The sequence below is a fragment of the Lithobates pipiens genome, unplaced genomic scaffold, assembly GCF_037356315.1.
Source record: "Lithobates pipiens isolate NorthernLeopardFrog02 unplaced genomic scaffold, aLitPip1_a1.2 Scaffold_19, whole genome shotgun sequence".
Classification (NCBI taxonomy): Eukaryota; Metazoa; Chordata; class Amphibia; order Anura; family Ranidae; genus Lithobates; species Lithobates pipiens.
The window spans coordinates 578,520,423-578,547,425 of NW_027507764.1; the positions used below are offsets into that span (position 1 = coordinate 578,520,423).

General features: G+C 43.5%; 1 protein-coding gene across 1 annotated transcript in view; it reads right to left on the reverse strand.

The window, feature by feature from the left end:
* The window catches only part of LOC143998115 (uncharacterized), a 195,754-nt gene that overhangs the window by 77,532 nt on the left and 91,219 nt on the right, over positions 1-27,003 (reverse strand). The window contains exons 15-19 of the mRNA XM_077493859.1: positions 17,657-17,773; positions 16,811-16,909; positions 14,959-15,159; positions 12,696-12,794; positions 2,850-3,056 (exon numbers count right to left, since the gene is read on the reverse strand). Coding sequence (XP_077349985.1) covers positions 2,850-3,056; positions 12,696-12,794; positions 14,959-15,159; positions 16,811-16,909; positions 17,657-17,773 — 723 coding nt within the window. The remainder of the gene's footprint in view (positions 1-2,849; positions 3,057-12,695; positions 12,795-14,958; positions 15,160-16,810; positions 16,910-17,656; positions 17,774-27,003) is intronic.

Consider the following 27,003-nt stretch of genomic DNA (forward strand, 5'->3'; position numbering starts at 1 on the left):
TACCACTGACATAAATTTTGTTTGTCTACAGTGTCCCACCACCGTGCAATAGTCAGTTAAAGTAAGGCAGTGGTCATGAAGGGGGGGGGGGGTAAATTTTCCGGAGGTAAAGTGGTTAAAGATATACAAAAGTATATATGTGTAAGGTAAACTGGACCTCCACCACTAAAAGGCCAGTGCGGATACCTGCTCATGCTCGTACACATTGCACACATGCTAATATTCATAAGCAAAGGATCAACATAATGCCCGCAATGCCAGTTCATCTCTCACGGATATGTGTGCGTGTGCACATTGGTGCGCGAACGAGTGTGCATGTGTGCGCACGTGCGTGTACACACACCAATTAGCCTATTTAAACTGCTCTGTCACTGCAAACAAGTTCTGGATGATCTTCAGCTACCTTCTTGACCCACCAAGTCCTGATCCGTTGTTCCTGTTTGTTCGTGTATGACCCGGCTTGCCTTTGGACTTCCCTTCTGCTTGCTCCTTTACTCTGTTACCTGCTATCCTGACTTTCGGCCAGTTTATTGGACTTGATCTGCCTGCTGACTTGGTACCACATTGCCCGGCTGTTACCCGACCTTGGCCTGCCCTCTGGACTTGCTTTTGCCTGCTGATTCGGTACCCTGCTGCCTGGTTGTTGCTGATGACTGCTCTTCTTCTGGTTTTGCTCCTGTCCACGCTCTGGTGCCCAGCTGCTTCTACTTCCTGTTTCAAGGACCGTGACTGCCAGCTCTACCCACCTTCAGAGGGGACATCACCAGCCAGCTACCCGGCACTCGTGCCACTCCTGGCCTTTACACTTTCTGTTCCCACCTTCAGGAGTGTAGGCAGGAGGAGAAAGGGAGGCATCTATCACATTCCAGTCTCCACCAGGTATATGATAATATGGAAATGGGACTGGTACAAAGGATTTGCGGCTCTACATGTTTCCCCATCATACTGGCTTCTTCAGGAGCTTATGTTAAACCTTATGTACAGTAACACTACAAATAAGGAAAAGTATATTTGATCAAAAAAAAAAAAAAGAAAAATTTTAAGCATTCATTTATAAAAACCATGATGAATCTAATTTTATAAAATTAGACCGTTATGGTCTTTATAAAATAAAGTATACATACAATATACTTAATGTTTTTTCTGCTTATTTGCAGTGTTACTGTACATAAGGTTTACCATAAGCTCCTGAAGAAGCCAGTATGATGGTGAAACATGTAGAGCCGCAAATCCTTTGTACCACTATCGTATGATTTTCATATGTTGTTTTTAACATTTTTAATGTTTATACAATAAAACTTTGATAAATTTGACTATGTGTCAAATAGAATAATTTCTGCACCTCAAAACTCCCCATTTCTATATATCCTTTGGTATACCTTATTACTGGGGAGGTGGTGCAAGTCCCTATCCTTGGATGAAAACGTATTAGTTAAAGATATAGTTGAGTTATAACAACATTGCTAATTACTATTTAAAATAGTAAGCCTTCAGCAGACGTTGTGCACTTTGTAAACTCTCAGTCCATGTTGAATTAAAGCTGAAGTTTAATCTGCTTATATTTTGCCTTTCCTGGTTCCTCTCTCTCACCTCATCAATATGCTAATGACGGTTTTAAATAAAATCGTTCTGCTTTCATTTCGTACTTTAATTTAGACCCAGTGATTTGCAGAAGAGGCTTGATATGCTTCTCTGCAATAAAACAAAAGATAGGCAGGATGCATTTTCATGCAGACTGCCCTAGAAAAACCTATGGGTGGTCCTAAGCGTCCATGTTTAAGAATAACTCAAATCCAATGAATGAAGGGGGAAGTCTGGCTGGTGAGGAAAGGGCTAGATGATGCTGGATTTTCTTTACCCAGGAAATGTAGCAGGCTCTGACTTGCTGCAGCTTCTAATGCACATGGTGAGAAGCTCACAGTGTGTAGTGAAATCAGAGTAAGTAATTTCAGTCCAGGAGAGGAGCCACTACAACTGTGCAAGACTGAAGGGAGAGATAGAGATGATAGAGATAATAGAGATTATATAGATAATAGAGATGATAGAGATAATAGAGATAGAGATGATAGAGATAATGATAAAGATAGAGATAATGATAGAGATAATAGAGATAATGATAGAGATAATGATAGAGATAGAGATAATAGAAATAATGATAGAGATAGAAATACTAGAGATAATGATAGGGATAGAGATAATGATAGAGATAATGATGGAGCTAGAGATAATAGAGATAATGATAAAGATAGAGATACTATAGATAATGATAGAGATAGAGATAATAGCGATAATGATAGAGATAGAGATATAAATAATAGAGATAATGATAGAGATAGAGATAATGATGGCATTGGCGCTAGCGATAATACAGATCATGATAGCGCTAGATATAGAGATAATGATAGAGATAGAGATAATAGAGATAATGATAGAGATAGAGATAATAGAGATAATGATAGAGATAGAGATAGAGATAATAGAGATAATGATAGAGATAGAGATAATAGAGATAATGATAGAGATAGAGATAGAGATAATAGAGATAATGATAGAGATAGAGATAATAGAGATAATGATAGAGATAGAGATAATAGAGATAATGATAGAGATAAATCTATCTCTATCTAATTGTTGGTTTGGATGGATTAGGGAAGAGAATTAGAATGCCTGTAATGTTTTTCTGGGGCGATGGGGAACTTGCAAAGCAAGCCATGATCTAACAATAGATTCGTATTTACTATGCGACTTTTCCTGCCTTTGCAATTGAAAATTTCCGCCTGGTCCTGTCAGTCCGGCTCAGGTTGTAGAGAGCATTGTATGCGCAGAGTGATATTCTGGAACATACGCACCTTATTACGCGCGGTTGTCACACCGCTACTGTTGAACTTGAGCAGCTCTTTGACGACGGCGACGCTGCCCTTGGCGGCTGCAATGTGGGCGCAGGTGGAGCCGTCCATGTTGGCGGATGTCACTAGCTCAGGCCGGTGTTTCAGGAACAGTTTAACGACTTCAGAGTGGTCATTTTCCGCAGCCAGGTGGAGCGCCGTCTGTCCGTGCTGACATTGGGACAAAACACAAGGACATAAAGAAAAATCTTAGATACATTTTAGTGGCTTAAAGTGATGGTTTGTTATCAACAAAACAAAAAAAAAAAACAGTACCCTCAAGATCAACTAGACCGGGGGTCAGCAACAGGTTGTTAGTGAGCTATCTGTTGACCATGGTCATGTGACAGGTGGATCGAGTGCCCGCTGAGCCAGGGACCAGCTCCTGACCCGACTCGCCCCCTCTCAAACCTCAGATACCAGTGGTGACAGGCATTGCAGAGCTGAGGGAAATCCCAGGTTCCTCCTCATCTCCAACTTATCATATACATAGCTACGTAAGAGGAGGCCTGGGGGGACTTAACTTACTCTGCTGGGTCTGGAGGGAGAATAACTTGTCCTCTGGGCCATTTTAGTAAAGTGTTTGTATTGGAAGGGGGGTATTTCTGTTTGTGGAGGGGAGATGTGTTATAGTTACCCTCGACCTCTGCACTGTGAATTACTGACCTTTGCACTCTGTATTATTTGTGAACCCTGGACTCTGCATTACATACTACTCCCCCTGCAGTACATATTAATGACCCTGCACTCTGTGTTATATACTAATAATCCCTGCACTGTTTTACTTCTGACCTCTGCACTCTACATTACTCAAGACCCCTGCACACTGCCCTTCATACTAGTGATGCCTGCATTCTGTCCTACGTACTACTGACCCCTGCACTCTTCCATTACTTACTCCTGACCACTGCAATCTGCATTAATCACTCCTGATCTCTGCATTCTGCCCTACATACTTCTACAATCTGTGTTGCATACTACTGTTACTGACATACAACTGTACTCTGTGTTACTTAGTACTGATCTATGCATTACATTCTGCTGACATCTGCATTCTGTGTTATTTGGTACTGACCTATGCACTCTGTTACTTACTTCTGACCTCTGCACTACTTACTCTTGCCCTTTGCCAACTGCATTACTTGCTCCTGACCACTGCATTCTGCATACATCTTACATACTACTGACCTCTGCGTTACATACTACTGACCTCTGCACTCTGTGTTACATACCATTGTCATGCTACAATACTTTATTACTACTGACATACTGTATATACTACTGGCCTCTGCATAATGTGTTACTTACTACTGACCTCCACATTATTTACTCTTGCAAACTGTGTTACTTACCTCCTGATCCCTGCATTTTGCCCTACATACTACCGGCCTCTGCACTCTGCATTACATACTACCAGCCTCAGCGTTACATACTACCAGCCTCTGCACTCTGCTTTACATACTACCTGCCCCCTGCACTCTGCTTTACATACTACCGGCCTCTGCACTCTATACCATCAGCCTCTGCACTCTGTGTTACATCCTACCAGCCTCTGCACTCTATACCATCAGCCTCTGCACTCTGTGTTACATACAACCGACCTCTGCGTTACATACTACTGACCTTCGCATTATTTACTCTTGCAAATTGTGTTACTTACTCCTGATCCCTATATTTTGCCCTACATACTACTGACCTCTTCATTACATACTACCGACCTCTGTACTCTGCGTTACATAGTCCTGACCTCTACATTACATAGTGTTGACCTCTGCATTATTTGCAAACCGTGTTACTTACTCCTGATACCTGCACTCTGATCTACATACTACTAACCTCTGCGCTCTTACATACTACTGTCACCTCCTCGTTTCCATGTTGCTCAGATAGCTTTCCACCTCTCCAGGTTTACCTACCCCTGTGCTTATCAAACGACAAGGATAATCAAGTTTATTACATTAGACACCAAAATAAGCCATTCTGGTGGATCTACTGAAATCCTATGGAACACGTCCTAAGCGGGACTGTCTGCCTTTGCAATAAACATACAATCAGTCCAGATATTGCAAAGAGAACCATGCAGGGAGGCCCGCAGTGGATGGACTGAAAGGGAAGTAAGGAAGGGCCGGGCATGACAGGGTTGGATAAGGTCTAAGGGGTTAAGGTGCAGAGAGAGAGGCTGTGGGGGAGGAGCAAGTGGAAAATGTAATGGAAGGGGAGGAGCGCTTTAAAAGGAGGAAGGGGCGGAGCAACGGGCAGTGCGAAGGAAGGGACAGAGAGAGGAGGCAGTTTTCCCACCCTCCCTCCCTATTGTTAGGTTGCTGGGGTATTTTGGTTGTTGTTTTTGTTCTATTTCAGGTGGTAAGGATCGGATGTCATGACAGCGGTGCGGATGGAACTGGATGTTGGCGGTGTTTGTCTGGTGGTCTTTGACGGTTGGCGGTAAATCAGAGGTCATCTGATAAGGGGTGGGGGGCCCATTGCTATTATGGGTCCCTCCGGTGTATTCCTGAACGTTGGATGGAATACCTTTATGGTTATCACTGTCGGAAGTTGTCTCCGAGTGGTCACAGCTGGAGATCCTGGTTAAGTGGAAGTGGGTACCGCAGTGAGTTGGTTGTTTGGTAAAGTTATGGGTCACCGTCAGAGATCACCAGACCGGGCATGTTATTTATATGCTATTCGTTATACCTGATGTTGGTTATGGTTATACATATATATTTGGCTATTTATATATTGAGATATATATTTTGATTGGAGTGTTTGAGTAATGGTAATAAAGGCTGTTATGGCCATTTTACTCCAAAGCAAGGTGTGGTCTCATCATTCATGGTTGTGGTAAAAGGGGTGGGGGTTGGAGTGGAATGGGTAACAGGTAAAAGAGGGACCTTTAGACTACCCTGGTCAAGTCTTTGACTACAGGATAAAACTCCCAGTAGAGTAAACCTAAGGATGTGCATGTGTACTTTTACTTTATTTTTTCAATTTCATGCTTCATTTTTCTTTATGTTAAAAACAAATTAAAAATGGCCAATGGTGGGCAGTCTTTTTGGCAAAAGAACAGGTCCAGGACACCACGGGGCTTCTGTGTCCATTTAACACTTAAGAACCGCCAGGAACTACCTACATTTTGCCTTCCCCATGACCCTGTATGACCCTGTATGACCCTATATGACCCTGTATGACCCTGTATGACCCTGTATTTCACAAAAAAATGGAAGAGGTTTACCAAAATCCTATCCAATTTTCGGGGAAACAGAAACTCTCATTTTATCCATCCCTGTTAGTTGCCTATCTGTTATATGGAACTTCTACCTTCAGTGATCCAGAACCAGTATAGAGATCTGAAAACTCAAAACTATTTATATTGTATTTTTTCCCAGGTTAGCAACTCAAAGCACTTAGAACTTCCCGAATAAGAAGTCAGTAATGGTTGGCTCCACATTGCCGTAGAGCCGCCTTTCTCAACCTTTTCAACACAGAGGAACCCTGGAAATAATTCTCCGATCCTGGGGAACTCTTGCTAAAAATTGAAAATCCACAACTCATCATACATTTCGCTCAACCTGTGGCTCTCCAGCTGTTGCAGAACTACAAGTCCCATCATGCTTCTGCTTTCGGGAGTCATGCTTGTGTAACTGTCAGCCTTGCAATGCCTCATGGGACTTGTAGTTCCTCAACAGCTGGAGAGCCACAGGTTGAGCACCCCTGCATTAGTGTGATGGTCAATGCAAAGGATGCTTTTTACACTTGTGGTTATTGGGAAGAATGACCCCCTTACAGATAACTAAAAATATCAATGGTGTCCTTAAAGCGGGGTTCCACCCTAAAGTGGAACTTCCGCTGATCGGAGCCCTCCCCCCCTCCGGTGTCACAATTGGCACCTTTCAGGGGGGAGGGGGGTTGAGATACCTGTCAAAGACAGGTATTTACACCCACTTCCGGGCATAGACTCCCGTGGGAGTCTATGCCTCTTCCTGTCCTGCCGCGCTGTCTGCTGGGACACACACGGGTCTCAGAGACAGCACGGAGAATTCCTATTGCGCTGCGCGACTCGCGCATGCGCAGTAGGGAACCGGGAAGTGAAGCCGATTCGCTTCACTTCCTGATTCCCTCACCTAGAATGGTGGCGGCAGCAGCCGAGAGCCGAGCGATCGATCGGCCTCGGCTGCCGGCATCGCTGGACCCCGGGACAGGTAAGTGTCCATTTATTAAAAGTCAGCAGCTGTAGTATTTATAACTGCTGGCTTTTAATATTTTTTTCCCAGTACAGTCCCGCTTTAAGAACTTGCCTTAGAGGCAGAAATTGACCATTGCTCAGGGAACACCTAGCAACCTCTAGAGGAACCCAAAGATTCCATGGAACCCTGGTTGAGGAACCCTGCCATAGAGTTACACCATGGTATATAACCGTATATCCCCATTAAGGAATACAGAGTCCTCAAAGTGGCAATAGCCTACTATAGCGAGAAGACGGTGGAGGAAATTCTCTCTGAATTTTTCGGATAAACATCAAGGCCACGAATTGAGAATTGGCGGCTCAGAACAATCAGAGGGAGGAAAGGGAGCAGCACAAAGGGAAGTCCTCCGCAGACGTCTGATCTCCTGCAGGGCCAACAATACAGGAAGGGATACTTAGCGTGTCAGGCCGGTGGTACTTTCATGTCTGAGATGACACTTGCATGAGAGGTGTTGGTTCTGAGGTCACCCAGCACATATTATGCAGGCGACGTGCGTCACTGAGAACAACAAACGTTGCGCACACACGTGTTACTGTATACATCTGGGCTCTCTGAGGACTCACAATCACCAGAGAGGAATCCACATTCTTCACATACTTCCTACACGGCCGAGAAAAGACAAATGCCCATTAAAGTGTATCTACAGGCACATCTAGATTTGAATGGAGAAGGGAAGGGCTCAACACTGCTGTCTGATTATGGAGATCTGGCATCCAATGCTGAAGACAGCATGGGAAATCGAAAGATCAACCTTCTATTACATTTCCACTTATTACTGTAACATTTTGCATTTTCCATCAGTGAAGTCAGGGAAACGTAAGACTATTACTGCCAGAGACATGACTGTTTAATACACTGGAGAATAAAATGGTGAGACAGCAACAAACTTCAGTGCCCCAAATTTTCAGAATGTAGGTAGGTGCATTCTACTTTCTTCACTGTAGGTGGCACTCTTTTGCAGTGGCATTGCAGCTTGGGTGGCACAGTGGTGTAGTGGTTAGCACTCTCACCTAGCAGTAAAAAGGGTCGCTGGTTCAAATCCCAACCACGACACTACCTGCCTGGAGTTTGCATGTTCTCCCTGTGCCTGTGTGGGGTTTCCTCCTACACTCCAAAGACATGCAGGTAGGTTAATTGGCTTCTGTCCAAAATTGGCCCTAGTATAAGATCGGGGACCTTGGATTGTGGGCTCCTTGAGGGTAGGGACCTATGTGAGTGTGCAATGTACAGGCATAGGGACAATTGTAGACACTCACTCAGGTTGAACTGGATGGACTTGTGTCTTTATTCAACCTTGCTAATGATGTAACTATGTAACTAAGAAGAACCTGGGTTCTCTTTGGTTTCCTGGGTCACTGGGAAGCTATCCCTTTGGACCCCATGTGACCCTAGCAGCCATCTTGGGTCAGGCAGAGCCTATTTAAAGCCCTGGCTTGGCGTGCAGTTTGCGAGTGGGTAGAATGGGGTAGGTACCCCGTAGGCACAGAACTAGAGGTAGGGAGAGGTTACTGACGAGGATGGAAAGCATAGGGCTTGCAACTTCTCTGGAGATCATCCCACTTGGGCATGAGACGGCTAAGCGGCATTCTACCTCTACTAACAGGTGCTGTCAGTCGGCTGAAACCTGCTCTCTGCACGCTGTTTGACCTATGAGTGTTCCCGGTTGGAGCTGCCTTCCCACTGGGTTTATTGTGAACTGTCTTACATAATTTCAATGCAAGTTTTTTTGCCGCACTTGGTTATTGCAGCTGTAACATGCTGCACCCCATCTACAGGCTTGTCTGCAGAAGCCTGAGATTGCACCTCTGATCCACTGATCATGGGTGCAAACCTTTCCAGCCTTCTACAGGAAGGAATAATAAATGCACTTTTTTTTTTTTTTTTTTTTGCAAAGACATGTGCATGACCTCTGTATTGTCTGACACCTCACCTCAATATCACTCTTACCCAAAAGAATCTTCCACCTCTCTCCAAACCCAACACCACCCATAAACCAGACCAGACTATATTTGGAGTAAATGGCCGACAGGCCTTGATTTATTAAACCAAAATATATATATGTAACAAAATATAAACTTTCAATAAATAACCATAATTAACATGTAAACAACTTTCCTTTAAAACTGCATCCTGGGTCATAGCATAAATAGACCCTACTGGTCACTGCGCATTACCTTTAACCTCTTGACCTCCAGACGGAAACCCCTGTCTCGGAGGCTATACCCAACCAATGCAGTGTCCTACCCCTTTTACTCTTCCCGGTTAACCCCATGTAACCATGAAGTACAAATCCAACCACCCCCATCACCATGGATGGGTACCACCTATTTTCCACCTGCACCACTTGACCTTCTCAACTGACCCCAAAACAATGCCACCCCACCTAATCCTACCCCGCTGAACCATCCCTGAAAAAACAAAAAAGGGAGGGTGGGTGGGAATCACTTTCTCCTCCGCTCTCCGACTGCCCCTGGCTTCCTCTGCCTCGTGACTGCAAAATGGCAGGCTCCGCCCACCGCCCCACTTACTCAAATCTCTTAAAGCGGCCACTCTCCTTGCCCCTTAAAACGGCGACAGTGCATTCAAAGCAGCTGTCATGCCGTCCCTACGCCCACAGCCTGCTGCTACGGCTCCGTGGACATTCTTTATTTTTTCAGGAAAGGTGAACTTTTCCTTTAAAGTACTCAATTTCCCCACAACAAAAATATCAGTACACCAGTCCCTGTAAGAGGGTATCAACTGCCAAGGAGCTCAAATTATAAAAAAATACATGTGCAACCAATAAATTAGGACACTAAATACCAAAATGATGTCCACACAAAACAAAACCCAAAAACCCCACAAATTATGCCAACTCCTTTTTAAGCTGTTATGCCCTGTACACACGGTCGGAAATTTCAGACGGAAAAGGTCTGATCGGATTATATTGTCGGAAAATCCGATCGTGTGTGGGAAATTCCGACAGGGAAAAAACTGAGAGCAGGATCTCAAATTTTCCGACAAAAAAATCCAATCTGACTTTTTCCGATCATTTGTAGAGAATTCCAATCGGACAAAATGCCACGCATGCTCAGATCAAATTAAGAGACCAAAGCTATTGGCTACTAGCCACAACGTAGTCCCATCGTAATGAACTAATGTCATCACGTTCCGAACTATTGGATTTTCCGACAACTTTGTCCGACCTTGTGTATGCACCAGTTTAGGACAAAATCCATCGGGAAAAAAATCTGATGGATTTTGTTGTCGGAATGTCCGACTGTGTGTACAAGGCATAAGTTCTCATGTGCAGGACCCTCTTAACCCTCTTGTCTTAAATGGTACTGTAACTGTACTGTCTCCCTTATTTTGTAAAATGCTGCACAATCTGTTGGTGCTACATAAATCCTGTTAAATAATAATATTAATAATAACCAAATAAAAAGAAAAATAAGTTATATGTCAAACTTGCAGAAAAGGGTAGAGTGTCTCGGGTCAGTGCAGAATAATAACACGTATCTCTCCTTGCGCCGCTTCATCAGGGGGAATCTGACTGATCTGCTTTGGAGTAATAGAAACCTAAAAGAGGGTCAAAACCTTCCCTGCTCTATCTGAATCAGATCCTTCCTGGTGTCTCCCTTTCAGTCAGCTCTGCAGGCAGGGCCGCTGTTAGAAGTCACAGGGCCCCGTACAACCTACCTGACAGGGCCCCCACCCCGGAAATATCAAGTTAGCTAAAATGACATGGTCGCAGTGGTATGCTTTGCAGCCATGGCAGAAATGAGAGCCATGCTACTGCCACCTCATGGCACCTGTTTTTTTTTTTTTCTGTTTTTTTTTTTACTTTTTTAAATTGCTGAATGGCAATTTTACATTGTGCGACCACATTGCAACTTTGAAACAATTATTTGGGAGATGGATCAGTGAGGAGGTGGAGCAAACTTCCTGCTCATTTATCACGCTGACCAGAGATAACACTGCCAACTGTTGGGGGAGTTTCAGGACCCGAGAAAGGCAGAGACTCTGCAGCTGTCTGCCTCTGCTTCAAATTGGGACGCTTTGCCAGTATGTAGAACTGATCCCCCTGCAGAGCTGCTGGAGGGAGAAAGCTGGCAGCGCTGCAAGGTGATCCACAGGGGTCACAAGGCAGTACAGCTAGCTCTCCTGCCTTGCAGGTTCCCGGGCCCCTCTTCTGAAGTGACAGAGGTCGGGCCCCCTACAGGAGGGCTGGCTGTACTGCCCTATCAGCGGCCCTGTCTGCAGGAACTCTGAGTTCAACTTCTCTCCCTATAGGCCCCTGTGTCGACCACCCAGGTCCGCGTGATCACCTCCGCGAAGAATAGGGCAGCCGTCCCCTCCCTCCTGGACTCTGTTCCCCGGCTCAACTAACTCTGAGAACATGTGCCCGGGGCTTTAATACAGTATCCCTGCATGCAATGCAGCACTTCTCCTCTGCCAATTGCCAGGACTGTAACAAAGCCTGTGCACTCACTGGCCAGGTCCCACTGTCCCATTGTCCCACTGTCCAATATGCCTCCCAATTGGACCAGTAAGGGACAGTCAAACAAGCTGAGCTGCACCTGAGCACACCTAACCAATAGATCCTGCTCTTTGGTAGGCAGAGAGCACTCTACGTTTTACCTGACCGTCTTCCTGGTAAGCAGAAAGATCAAAAACTATACTCTCTTCTAGCACCTACCTAGGAGCGTGCTACAGATATGCATAGCTCCCAACTGTTCCTGATTTAGAGGGACTGTCCCTGATTTCGAGCAATGGCCGTTAGTGGCGGCTCCCGTGCGCATGCGCGGGAGGGACGTCATCGCTGCTCCGGCGCTGTGAGTGGCCGGAGCAGCAATACTCGGAAGAAGATGGACGCTCCGGACTACAGGGGACAGCGATGACATCGCTGGCTCCTGTGTCAGGTAAGTGACACATAATGGGCTACTATGCAATGCATAGTAGCCCATTATGCTTTACCTTTGCAGGGAGACAAAGAGGAAGTAAACCCATCAGGGTTTACTTCCTCTTTAATTCCACTTTAATGCGACTTAGACTCTTTTAGCATTGGGCCTGTCACTCTTTCTATTGGTGTGTACAAGAAAAAGAACCGCTGCTGAAGGTGTATAGAGACAAAGCTGATTGGAGTATCTTCCAGAGTGCTGGCCCCGGCCCGCCTCTGTGGGAAACTTGGAAAGAAGAAAGAAATGGCCGCACATCCAGAACTTCAGATTGCCTTTTATTTTGTTTCACAAAGATAACACCAAAGACACCAAACTGTGGTCACGTAGACACGTTTCACACATACAGCTTGTGCTTAATCATTACCAAATGATTAAGCACAAGATGAATGTGTGAAACGCATCACCATGTTTGGTGTCTTTGGTGTTATCTTTGTGAAACAAAATAAAAGGCAATCTGAAGTTCTGGATGTGCGGCCATTTCTTTCTTCTTTCTGTCAGTGTGTACTTTGTCTTGAGATTTTCAGGCACATCGGCTATTCTGGCAAAGTGCCCGAGTTGATGAAGTCCCAGGTTGGGCCTGGCGTTTTGCATTTTTTTTTTTGGAGCTCAGTGCTTCTAAGTGACCTTACTATGTCAGTAGCGTTGACATCCGCCTTCATGTTCAGCAAGCTGTTACAGACGTCCAGCTGACCATTCCCGGCGGCGAGGTGGAGAGGCGTTCTCTTGGTCTGCAGAAGGAATCAGAGACAGCGGGCGGCGAAGATTAAAAACGCGGTGGCAGTTTATCATAAAATCATTCTCGGGCACGGTTACAGTTTGGCTGTGTTATGGTGTTCACATTTATAATTTGCCTCTGTATTTGTCTTGTGTATACAGACAGAGGAAAATATGTAAACCACTTTATCCTCTACTTAGCATTGACACGGCTGTACCCGGCCGAAGCCTCTTACTAGTTGTCTGGTCTGCCTGTACATCTTAACATTAAAAAAAATAAACCAGTACTGAGAAATATGAGACCACCATTTCTGAAATGCTAAGTGCCTGGCTGTCTCTGTACACTTTTTCCAATGTCAGAGGCTCAAAGATCTAAAGCTGCTGGATTTCCATTTCCACCATTGAACTAGCATCTGGCAGCTCCCAAAATGATGGTGCCAATGCCAGCAGGATTCAAGGCTTTCATGTTATTACTCACTTTTAACTGAAGCCACCTTTCAGGTTTCTTCTGGGGGATGGGTAGCCTGGCTCAGCCTGTCAGCTTCCACCCACAACTGAAATTCATAGCTGTCCCAGATTTCGAGGGACTGTCCCTGTTTTTGGAACTCTCCCTCTTTCCTCCTCAGTTGTCCCTCATTTTGGTCTGATCTCTATAGATGTATATACAAAGTACTTTTATCTATCAAAAAGTGTTTCCTCTGACTTCTAAATGGCTGCATTTGTAAATTCCAGAAGCCAATATAAAGGAATAATAGTAGTAAAAAAAAAGCACTTGTGGGTTTAACCAATCTTGTTTTTCTGTACAATTCTCCTTTAAGGGGGCGTGGCAAGGGGTGTGTCCTATGCCTGCATACTTTTGCTGATAGGTGTCCCTCATTCCCATCTCAAAAAGTTGGGAGGTATGCTGAAATCCAGTAATCTCAACCATACTGTCCATTTATTGATGAGCAGAACCAGGGATTGGAGGGTAGACCCAACCCTCCAGAGCAGGACCTGGGCCCTATCAGTTAAGTAGGGGGTTCAGGGGCAGAGACAAGACTCTTTAAAGTGGTTGTAAACCCTTACAAAACACTTTGACCTACAGGTAAGCCTAGATTAAGGCTTACCTGTAGGTCCAAGAAATATCTCCTAAACCTATACGGTTTAGGAGATATTTGCCCGAAGACAGGCACCGCGCAGGCGCACTGAGCGCGGCATTTCCAACAACAGAATGACAGTGGCGGAGCTGCGAGACCCCACCGAAAAGATGGATGCGCCGGACTACAGGCGACAGAGGTGACATGGCTGGCTCCTGTGTCAGGTAAGTGACACATAATGGGCTACTATGCGATGCATAGTAATCCATTATGCTTTGCCTTTGCAGGGAATGAAAGAGGAAGTAAACCCATCAGGGTTTACTTCCTCTTTAAATAGCTTTGGGTGCATGCAAAATAATCCCATGTGTCATGAATGCCAGAAATTCAATAAGAAGTCCCTGGTCCCCATCAGTTAAGCAGCAGGGGCCCAGGGACAAAGATGAGACTAGTTACTCTTTTTCCGAGTGCAGACGGCGTAAGGCTCCATTTACATCTTAGCGCTTCTCCAAAGTCGCACGTTTTCCAGTGTGACTTTGATGCGACTTTTGGTTTGGACTATGATTCTGACTTTACATTCTCTGGGCCAAAGTCGCATTAAAAGTTGCACCAAAGTAGTGCAAGCACCTTTTCAAAGTCACAGCAATTTGAATGGCTTCTGTTGAGAAAAAAATGGGCTGCCACTTGCAATGCAACATTGATGTTCAAAGTCACATAAGAAGTCACACAAGTGTGAATGGAGCCTAATCCTCCCTGTCGTGGGGCTACCAACAATTAACCCCATCATGATAGCCGAACGACGATGTAAGTCGGCAGAATGGCACGGGTGGGCAAAACGGCGTACAGGTATGTCCCCTTTAAGATGCGGCATTGTGGGCGCGCGCCCCCGCCACGTGCTGAAGTGGTTAAATTAAAGTTCCAGCCTCCTCTTCTATATCAATTCATTGGGGCAGGCTGTTGCGTTAATAGTTATGAGCAAACCTTTGGTTCATCCCTACCCTATGAGGCAGACAGCATGGGGCCCCACGACTTCTAGTAACAGCCGATTAATGAATTCTGAATGGTTTCTGATGAGGAAATTCATATTTTATAGCTTGTTGCTTACCAAGGACATGGCGTCAATACTGGCGAGGTAATTTTCCACCAGCAGTTTAACAAGGTGATTGCAGCCATTTTCAGCGCACAGGTGAAGCGGCGTCAGGCCCAGTTTGGTTTTGGCATTCACGAAAGCCTTGTGCCTCAGCAGGATGTCCGCCATCTTGTCGTGGCCGTTCTCACAAGCAAGGTGTAGGGCTGCTTTGCCGTACTGCAGAGGATGAAGCATTTCATTATCTGGTGGGCCTTTCTAATCTATAAAGTATGTATGTATAGCCAGTTTTGGATAGAGTAAAGAAATATTCGAACCCCCATCAGCCCAAACCCTTGCTTTTGGTTTTGGATAGAGTGTAGAACAGTGTATCCCCTGTTCGCCAACACTTTTTCTATTGGTTTATGGGTGGTGTATAGAGGGGTTAGAATTAGAACCCCCTAAGATTTTTATCCCTAGGTCAATGCATAGGAGGTGCTAGATCTCCTATTGTAATATCCAGTGTTGTGAAATGACTTGCATCAGTGAGGCTGCTCACATATATCAGAGCACCACCAAAGTATGGAGGGCTTGATAAAATTCCGCTGTAAGAAGCTGTAAACACTCCACACCGATAGTTAGAGAGTCCCAAATGGTATTTTATTGAATAATCAGTAGAATAAGAAAGTAAATGTGTTTTGATGGTCAGACAAGTGTGGAACGCCATGTTACACCAACTATGGGTGGAAGGATCTTACTATATAAATACAACCAAATCAGGTCCACCATATTGAGATTACAAAATACTTAGTCTGAACCCTTTAAAACGTGTTGGCTTTCTTATTTTACCAATAAAATACCATTTTGGACTCTCCAACCATTGGTGTGGCACCTTTACTACTTCTTACATAGTGAGGACACAGACAGCAACAAAAACCTCAACTAGGTAGATACTCCCTCTTTATTTGTGTCGGTGGCCATTGTCTCCAAGGAACAATGTGGTGGAACATCCAAAATTTTACAGATGTCACCGAATAGGAGGTGAGAGGAAATCTTCCAATGTGGGTATCAGATTCCTCTTACTTTGTAGCAATTTCCACAAAAAATAAAAATAAAATGACAAGGGTTCTAACCATTACCTACTCTATCCAAAACTAAAACAAGTTTTTGTTTTTAAGCTATTTTAACAAACATGTTAAAATTACATTTTCATTAAACTATATATACACTGGTGGTCAACTGTCTCAAACTGGCAGGGGGGCGGGGGCTAAAATACGGTCGCTGACGTCAACAAAGGGTCACCCATAATATCTGGTAAATGTAATGCTACTGAAAACTGTCCAAGACTGCAGACATATTGCAGAAGATGGTCGGAGACTTCAGACATACTACAGGAGATGGTCGGAGACTTCAGACATACTACAGGAGATGGTCGGAGACTTCAGACATACTACAGGAGATGGTCGGAGACTTCAGACATACAACAGGAGATGGTCGGAGACTTCAGACATACTACAGGAGATGGTCGGAGACTTCAGACATACTACAGGAGATGGTCGGAGACTTCAGACATACAACAGGAGATGGTCAGAGGTTGAAGACATGTTACGAGATAGATGGTTGGAGACTGGGGACATACTTCAGGAGATGGTCAAAGACTGCAAACAGGAATAAGGTTCTTTAGCACCCAAGGCTGAATGGCCAAAGGGTTCCCTCATCCATTAGCTTTGAGCTACTTCAGCAGTATACTATGGAAACTGAAGCACACATGGCGCCCACTTCCTCTGCCCATCCCTTTCTCCTGGTCTTGCCCAGATATACTCTTCAAACCAAAAGACAGATTTCTCACCGTCATGTTATACTCCAGTCCAACCTGTCAATGACATCTTACCTCATCAAACAAATCCACCCTGGCATGATTCTGGATCAGGATCTTCACCACTCCAGTGTGACCGCTCTCTGCTGCCACCAGTAATGGAGACCAGCCGTTCTGGAATAGAACAAGCATCACATCAAGGGACAATCTACAATATATGGGGATAATCTACAACACATAAGGACAATCTACAACACAAGGGGGCAACCTACAACACACAGGGACAATCTACAAAGCATAGGGACAACCTACAACACATCCTACAACACATGGGGACAACCTACAACACATCCTACAACACATGGGGACAACCTACAACACATCCTACAACACATGGGGACAACCTACAACACATCCTACAACACATGGGGACAACCTACAACACATCCTACAACACATGGGGACAACCTACAACACATGGGGACAACCTACCACGCACAGGGACAATCTAAAATGCATGGGGACAACCTACGACGCACAGGGACAACCTACAACAGCCTGTGACTGAAAAGTGAAAGGTAAAGCAGTACAGTGATAAACTCATCTCTCTGTCACTCTATTCTCCCCTCCAACCAGCATGCTTCTTGCCAGCACATGCCTGGAGTTCAGCTTTAAAATTATCATCATTATAATTATTATTATGATTGAATTATATCACGTTCACATAATTTAGTGCTGTACAAAGTCAACAGAAGCCGCTCATGAATTATTTTTGCAGCTTATTTGCTCAGAGGGTATAAAAACCAGCACATTAGCATGACAGCCAAGCACATAACAATTTCAGTCTGGGACCCCCCTCCCCAATAGGGACCATCCTATAATATGAGGGATCTTCCTGTATGCCTTATGTTAGGTTCTCACCTTGGCCTGCTTGTTCATGGTCTGCTGTATGCAGCTGCCTCCTATATGGGTAATCATCTCCAATAGCACTTCCGTGTTCCCCGTCCTGGCACAGTAATGCAGCGGAGTCTCCCCGGCCTTGTTTATCAGAAAGCACAATGTGTATTTAGTACTTAGAACATTTGTACATACATTTTAGTTTGCTACTTACTTACTCCCACTTGGGACAATATAATACCACACTTATATTCTCTCTCTATCTGCATGGACAGTTTCTGCTATGTTTCGACCAATAGAGAACTACATTTGGAACACCGGGAGAATCTCGTGGAACTGATCCAGGAATTTCTTCTGTGTAAGTTCTATATCATTTGCAGTTCATTGCCTGACATCATCATAGACCTTGTTACCAAGCCCATGTCATTCTACTATATCTTTCTGACCTTTTAGATGTTGCTGTACTTGGATTAAATTCATATATAGGAACCCTTTTACCTGCCAAAAGGCTTTATATTTTTGTCCATTTAGTTCTGAGATTTACACAGCTCTGCCACACAGCACAGTCCTGTCTGGCAGGGCAGGAGACCTGATTCGTCTCTGTTCCTTCCCCTAGCCTGTGATCGAACAGTAGGGGCTTGTTTACATTTGCAGCAACCCTTACCACCCCTTTGAAAAATGATCTGCAGTGGATCACTTTTCAGAGGGTGGCTGGGAGGTCATATGCAGCCTCCTCATCGCCTGTGTTCTGCGACACAACCGTGTGCATTGCACACAGGTGCAGCAAGGCTGCATCCCAATTTACTTGAATGGGTCACAATTGGCGTCAGTACTGCCCACCATACTATACATGGGGTTTAACATTTGCTGTGGCAAGTGTACACATGTGTTGCGGCTTAAGGGAGGGGGGGGATCCGTCTATTTTTCCGCCTCTCAACCACAAATGTGAGAGAAAAGCGAAACTGGCAACAAACTGATGAAGCAAGCAAAGCAACTGATGAGCAGGTCTCTCTGCTCTCCCCTCCTATCACCATGCCACTTGTTAGCTAATGAGCACCGCAGAACAACTGGCTCCTGGCGCTGCTTCTCTCCCTTCCATTCTCAGCTCTGCTGTACATGGACTGCAAGAGGCTAATATCAAGTCAACTTCAGTTACTTACACTGCTTATATATAAAAAAATACATTTAATTACATTATAATGGATACAGAGATTCATTTTTTGAGCCTTTTAGGTCTGCCTGGTGATTTAAAGCTGCCCTTCACCCTAAAAACTACTCCCCCGCCCTGCCTCTTCCATTAGATAAAATGTTAATAAAAAATAAAAAAAGATTTCTGACCTATTTAGGCAGCACGCCACAAGGTTTTGCAAATGCAAAGATGTACCACAGGTCTTTAGGACCCAGCAGAAACCTGCAGCACAAATGCACCTATGTGGGGGATGTCTGTGCATGCGAGCGAATGCCACAGGTATCAAAGTCCTAGACACCAGCATTGTGTGCGTGCATGCACAGGAAACCAGACAGAGGCCATCAGCCTATCTGTACACATGTGAGATAAGCAAAGGTGCAGGCAAGTAAGGATAGGGCTAAAATATTGGGGGACTGAAGTTCCTTTTTAAAGAGTAAAGCCAGGTTGTGTTCGGTTCTTACCCTTTGACAAAGTCACGTGCCCGTGATGAAACGCATCAGGCGGAGCCAAGTTACGTCATCGCCCCCCACCCAGAAGTCACTTTCGGAGAGCTGGATAAGGTGATGCTGTGTCTCTAGCCTTAAGGGGGGCCTGTACAATCTATGGATGATTTTTAAATTGGCGCACTACTCTTCTCAGTACATTTAAAGTGCAAGTGGAATGCTTTGTGGTTTTAATAAAGGGCTTTATGTTATTTGGGTAAAACAATATGTTAGCTATTTTCTTTTGAGCGGAGGAGCTACAGGAGGAAATAGTGGAATTAGTGAGACAGAGAGGGTAATTGCCGAAGAGGTGAATGAATTGGAGGAACCCCAAATATCTGAAAGAGGTGTATGAGGCCCCTGCTTAAAGAGGAACATGCTTGATCACCTATTTCTGCACAATAAGGTCCATCAGTGGAGGTGAGCGCAGAGTGTAAAAGGTTTTGGGATTCACTTGGGCACTATTGCATGTAAAGGAGAAAAAGAAGACACGATATAGAGCAGTGATGGTGAACCTTGGCACCCCAGATTTTTTGGAACTACACTTCCCATGATGCTTATGAACTCATGCCGTGTAGTTGAGAACCATGGGAAATGTAGTTCCAAAACATCTGGGGTGCCAAGGTTCACCATCACTGACAACAACATTCTTCGTTTGTATTATTACTAATATGATGTGGATGATATACCGAAGCATCGGAACTGTTTATTACTCACAATGAAGGAGCTATTTATTTCTGGGCACGATTGACCGTGATTGCAATTGGTGACACAAATATATATGATTTTTGTAGATGATATACAGTATATTGTTCATCTACGAGTGCATACAGTATGTATAGAATTTTAGTATTGTAATTAGTTGCGCCACACTTTTTTGATTTTGTACTTTTTAGTGTTCTGATTTACCCTCTTGACCTCCAAAAGTTTTACCCCCCCCCCCCCCCATTATGACCAGGTCATTTTTTGCGATACAGCACTGGGTCACTTTAACTGACAATTGTGCTGTCGTGCGATGCTGTACCCAAATAAAACGTTTATTCTTTTTTTTCCCACAAATAGGAGCTTTCTTTCGTTGGTATTTGATCACCTCTGCGGTTTTTATTTTTTGCGCTATAAACAAAAAAACTGACACTTATGAAAAAAAAAAACAATAAAATACAATAATAAAAACAATAAGTAAAAAAAAAAATTTACTTTCTGCTATAAAACATAAAAAAACCAAACATTAAAAAAATTATAAAATTTCTTCATCAATTAAGACCTAGCATACAAAAAAAGTTATAGCATCTACAAACTATGGAATATATATATATATATATTTTTTTTTACTAGTAATGGCGGCAATTGGCGACTTATAGCAGGACTGCAATATTGCGGCGGATAGTCAGGACACCTGACACTTTTTGGGAATACAGTGATCAGTGCTAAAAAAATATGCACTGTCACTGTACTAATGACACATGGCTGGGAAGGGGTTAGTATCAGGGGCGATCAAAGGGTTAACTGTGTGCCTAGCTGGTGCTTTACTGTGGGGGCAGTGCTTGTACTAGGGGAAGGCATGGATTTTTGCTTTTCAGAGGCACAGGAGCCATGTCTTCTGTACAGACAGAATGGTGATCTGCCTTGTTTACATAGGCAGATCGCCGTTCTGCCTCTGTATAGAAGCAACGGTGAGTGCCGGCAGATATCGAGTCCGCCGTACCCGCGATCAGCTCCCACTGTGTATAATCACAGCGGGAGCAGGCCAGCTGTGACGCACACGCCCCAGATCCGGAAGTGCAGGTCACGTACTAGATATTTGTTCTTATGGAGTAGAGCTAACTTGCCACCATTATATATATATATATATATATATATATATATTTATTTATATATTATATGTGACCACCAGCATTCTCGCTGTAAGTAATGTGGCCATGGGGATACGGAGTGTGCGTGTGTGTGCGTTTATGTAGTTTAGAGCACATGCGCGTGTACAGGTTAAGTTTTGGCGCACATTTGCGAGCATTTGGTTGGCAGTTCAAAACTGTGGATGCCGCTGTGGAGCACATTTTTGCGCATATGCTCTGTCAGCATTGGGGTATATGGAAGTCGTTTTTTAACAATGGGTGTGTGCGATTGGGACTTTATAGCGGCGACTGTGTAGCTATAGATGTGCGCGGATGGATCTCCTCGAAATTCACGTATGGCTGTGCGCACGCGCGCAGAATGTCCCTAATGGGCATGCGCCTAAGCTTTCTTTTGGTGGTATTTGATCACCCCTGCGGTCTTTGTTTTTTGCGCTATAAACAAAAATAGAGCGACAATTTTGAACAAAACACATTATTTTTTACTTTTTGTTATAATAAATATCCCCCAAAAATATATTAAAAAAAAATGTTCCCCTCAGTTTAGGCCGATACGTATTCTTCTACATATTTTTGGTAAAAAAATCGCAATAAGCGATTATTGATTGGTTTGCGCAAAAGTTATAGCGTTTACAAAATAGGGGATAGTTTTATGGCATTTTTATTAATAATTATTTTTTTTACTAGTAATGGTGGCGATCAGTGATTTTTATTGTGACTGCGACATTATGGTGGACACATCGGACATTTTTGACACATTTTTTGGACCATTGTCATTTATACAGCAATCACTTTTATATAAATGCAGTGATTCCTGTGTATATGACACTGGCATTGAAAGGGATAACCAGTGGGTGGCAGTGTAGGGGTTAAGTGTTCCTAGGGGAGTGTTACTAACTGTGGGGGGTTGGGCTTTCATTTAGTGAACACTGATCTCTGCTCCAATCACATGGAGCAGAGATCAGCTTCACTAGTTGCTAGGCAGAATGGGGAAATGCTGTTTACAATGGCATTTCTCCATTCAGCCGCCCCGTGAGACGATCGCGGGTATGCCCGCGGCGATCGAGTCCGCGGGACCCGCGACCGGACTCACGGGTGTCCCGACCAGCACAGCAGGGCGGCATTAAAGATTGGACATACCTGTACGCCAATATGCCTGCCCGTGCCATTCTGCCGACGTACACTGGGTGTCTTTGCTTTAATATTATATTTATTTCTGTGATTTATCACATTAGCGCTACTAGTTTCACTTATTGATATTTCATCTATAGGTTTAATTACAGTTTACACATTTTTTATATTTAAGTAGCAGCTTCACTTTTACCTCTTATTTTCATTTAGCGCAGTGGGGGTAGAAAATATAGAGGCCGGATTCATAGTTTTTCATAGATATATATATATATTTTTATCAACGGTACAGTGCTCTATATATATATATATATATATATATATATATATATATATATATATATAAAATAAAAAATAATAATGGAAAACGATACTAGTGGTGAGAGAGAGGACGCTGCACGCCCCTAGGAATAGGAACAATAGGAATCAATAGGAAAGGTTCTCCGGCAGCTCATGGGCACAACAATCAGGAGGTTTCTCTCAGCCGTGATTGGTAAATATATTCAAACTATTATAACATACGTGTCAAGAGCTATATATTTTGCCTGTTGACATTTTGATTTCTAAATGATTCTACTACTATATATGTATTTTTTTCTCTAGGGTTTTTTGCTCGCTCCCCCAGAAGAAGACCTCTACTAAAGGTCGAAACGCGTTGGGATTCCTCAGTATGATTTACATATCATGCTATATTCTTCCTTTTTGTATTCAGTGGCTGCATTTTTTATGTACATGTTTTAGCCTTACCTACAGAGCTCATGTTTTAACATAAACAAATGTCTCTTTGATGAAACGATTTTTCCTATATAAAATTATATATTTTCAAATTTTTTGTATCTTGTTGCTGCAATTCAAAACCCCACGGGGAACCTTTCTTATTGATATATGTAATATAAGTTATACAGTCGGCGAGCGGTTAATCAAGTGAGTCTAGCAGGACATGGTGATACTTGTAGTTCCTCATGCTGACAACTTTGCCTCTCATGGCAACATTATTATCACAGCATTCTAGTTCTGTCTTGCAATATACTACAGTCCGAATGTTTTGGCACATCGTAAAAAGAAAGTGACACGGATTCATAAAAGAACTCAAACACGTTGTTAAAGATCCATTTTCCTTCAGAAAATTCCTTCATTGAATCCAGATGTCCGGCATAAATCTCTGGCAGGAAAACTTGAAAAACTGGCAGGTGACGGAGTAGATGATAACAATGATAAGAACGCAGCCATTATTCGCCTGGAGGGCGTCACAGAACATAATGGATAGTAAATCCAACAACTTTTACGTTTTCCTATCCTGGCGAATCTCGCCAAACAATAAATATAAGCTTCCAGCTTATCACGGGAACTTCATCACAACAAGCAGGAAAGAAAAATTATTCAAGTTTTAAAGCAAGGGAAATAATCAAAGAGGGGAACAAAATTTACAGTTTTTGCTTTGCCAAAAATTTGGGCAAAATTTCTAACATTTCATGCATTGGAGGCATTAGGGAGGTCAATTTTCAATACATTTTCATCAGCTTAACCCCTTTCTGGTATACCTGGGCGGGGGGGGGGGGGGTAGGGAAGACTGATCCAGATCATGCCCCAGATCATGTGACCACTGTGATTACTTCATTTTCTTTGCTTTAAAGTTTTTATGATAATCGCAGTGGTCACATGATTTGGGGCAGTCCTTCCTACCCCCGGGTGGAAATAGCTGGAAGGGGTTAAGCAGGTAAAAACTGATTGAAAATTGACTTCCCTCATGACTCCAATTCAAGAAATATCAGAAATTTTGCCAAAATTTTTGGCAAAGCAAAATAAAAACCTGTCAATTTTTTTCCTCTCTTTATTGATTACTTTATTTTCTTTGCTGTCAAATTTTTATTATAATCAATAAAGAGGAACAAAATTGACAGTTTTTTAGCTTTGCCAAAAATTTTGGCAAAATTTCTGACATTTCTTGAATTGGAGTAATTAGGGAAGTCAATTTTCAATCAGTTTTTACCAGCTTAACCTATTCCCACTATTTACACCTGGGGGTAAGAAGGACTGCCCTGATCATGTGATCACTGATTATAATTCAAATTATAAAGCAAAGCAAAAAAGTAAGCAATAATAGGAAGGAACAAAATTGACCGTTTTTTGCTTTGCTTAAAATTTTAGCAAAATTTCTGACATATCTTGCATTGGAGTCATTAGGGAAGTAAATTTTCAAACAATTTGTACCCCTCCCTGTTTTTTTTGCTGGGGGGGGGGGGGGACAGGAAGCACTGGCTGATTATGTGACCATTTTGATTGGCTGTAAGTGGTCACATGATTGGGAGCCAGTCCCACCATCTCCTGATCATTACAAGAGATGGGGAGCTGATCAGTGAGTGCGCTCTTCCCACAGAAACCTTGGCCGTCCATGGATGCGAAGATGTGATGTGTGAGCATTAAAGTCCACATTTATTGCGGTAAAGAGTTTATTACCACACGCTTTACTGCAAGATACTGCAATGCAGTGACAGATGTGCATTGTGGGGCACTGACAAAAATTGGTGCATGCGTTATTTTCGACAGCGCACCGCAACATACATTAGTGCACCGTAACGTCAGAGGGGCAGTAAACTTGTCACCATTGTGAACAAGACCTTATATCAGAGCACCAGAATTCTATATTGGACCAAGAAACAATGGTACAAAAATGTTTTACTGGAGTTTCACTTTAACGTAGTAACATGTGACGTATGTGCGGTAATGCACCTCAACAGGTTGAGCAAGTGTTAAGTGACCCCTGACAGCTTCTCTTTAAGATGCACAACAGAGGGCCTGGTTAATAATTCTCTGCCCTCCCCTTGTCATGGGGTCTTGGAGCACCCCTCATGTTGCGTCTCTCATTAGCCCATTATTTATGGTTTAAAATGAATCCTCTGCCCTCCCCCTGTCATGGCCTCTTATGTTGGGTCTCTCATTAGTGATTAGTCAATAATTATTCCTATGCCCTTTCCCTAACATGGCATCTTGGAGTGCCCCTCCTGTTTCATCTCTCGTTAGCCTGTTATTTATGGTAAATAAGGAACGCTCTGCCCTCACTCTGTCATGTCAGCTTGGAGCACCCCTCATGTTGATTCCCTGATTATTGTTATGGTTAATCCCGTTCTTTCCCTGGCATGGCTTCTTGGAGCGCCCATCATGTTGCATCTCTCATTAGTTCATTACTCATAGTAAATAATTTTCTGCACTCCCCCCTTATGGCGTCTTTGAGCACCCTTCACGTTGGCATATCTTGTTACCCATTATTGTAATAATTACTCCTCTGCCCTCCACTTGTCATGGCTTCTTGGAGTGTCCCCAATGTTGGGCCGCTCATTACCCATTAATAATGGTAATAATTAATCCTCTGCCCCCCTCATCATAGCATCTTGGAGCACCCCTCATGTTGGGTCTTTGATTATTCTGTTATTTATAGTTAATAAATCCCCTTCCTTCTCTGTCATGACTTCTCGGAGTGGCCCTCATGTTGCATCTTTCATTAGTTTGCTATTGATAGTAAATAAGGGATCCCCTGCCTTCCCCCTTATGGCATCTTTGAGCACCCCTCATGTTGAATCTCTTCTCACCCATTATTTATGGTAATAGTTAATCCTCTTCCCTCACCCCTATAGTATCTTGGAGTGCCCCTCATATTGGGACTCTCATTACCCATTATTTATGGTAATAATTAATCCCCTGCCCTCCCTTGTTATAGCAACTTGAAGCACCCCTCATGTTGTGTCTCTCATGAACCCATTATTTATGGTTAAAAATCAATCCTCTGCCCTCCCCCTGTCATTGCATCTTTGAGTACTCCTTATGTTGGGTCTCTTATTAGTCCACTATTTATGGTTAATAATTATTCCTCTGCCCTCCCCCACCATCATGGCATCTAGAAGTGCCCCTCATGTTGTGACTCTGATTATCCTGTTATTGTTTGGTTAATAATTAATCCTCTGCCCTCCCGTCATCATGGCATCTTGGAGCACTCTTCATGTTGCATCTCTCATTACCTATTATTTATGGTTAATATTTAATCTTCTACCCCCCCCCCCCCCCCCCATCATGGTCTCTAGTAGCTCCTTTCATGGTGTAACTCTGATTATTGTGTTATTTTTTGGTGAATAATTAATCATCTGCCTTCCCACCATCATGGTGTCTTGGAGCGCCCCTCATGCTAGGTCTCTCATTACCCAATTATTTATGGTAATAATTAATCCTCTGCCCTCCTCCTTATGGCAACTTGGAGTACCCCTCATGTTGCATCACTCATGAGCCCATTATTTATGGTTTAAAATCAATTCTCTGCCCTCCCCCTGTCATTGCATCTTTGAGTATCCCTTATGTTGGGTCTCTCATTAGCCCAATATATATGGTTAATAATTATTGCTCTGCCCTCCTCCAGTCATGGCGTCTTAAAGTGCCCCTCATGTTGTGACTCTGATTATCTTGCTATTGTTTAATTAATCCTCTGATACCCCCCCCCCCCCCCATCATGGTGTCTAGGAGCGCCCCTCATGTTGTGACTCTGATTATCATGTTATTTTTTTTTGCATAATTAATCCTCTGCCCTCCCCCCCATTCATGGCATTTTGGAACGCCCCTCATGCTAGGTCTCTCATTACCCATTATTATGAATAATAATAATAATAATAATAAATTCTCTGCCCTCCCCATCATCATGTCTTGGAGCGCTCCTCATATTGCATCTCTCAATATGTA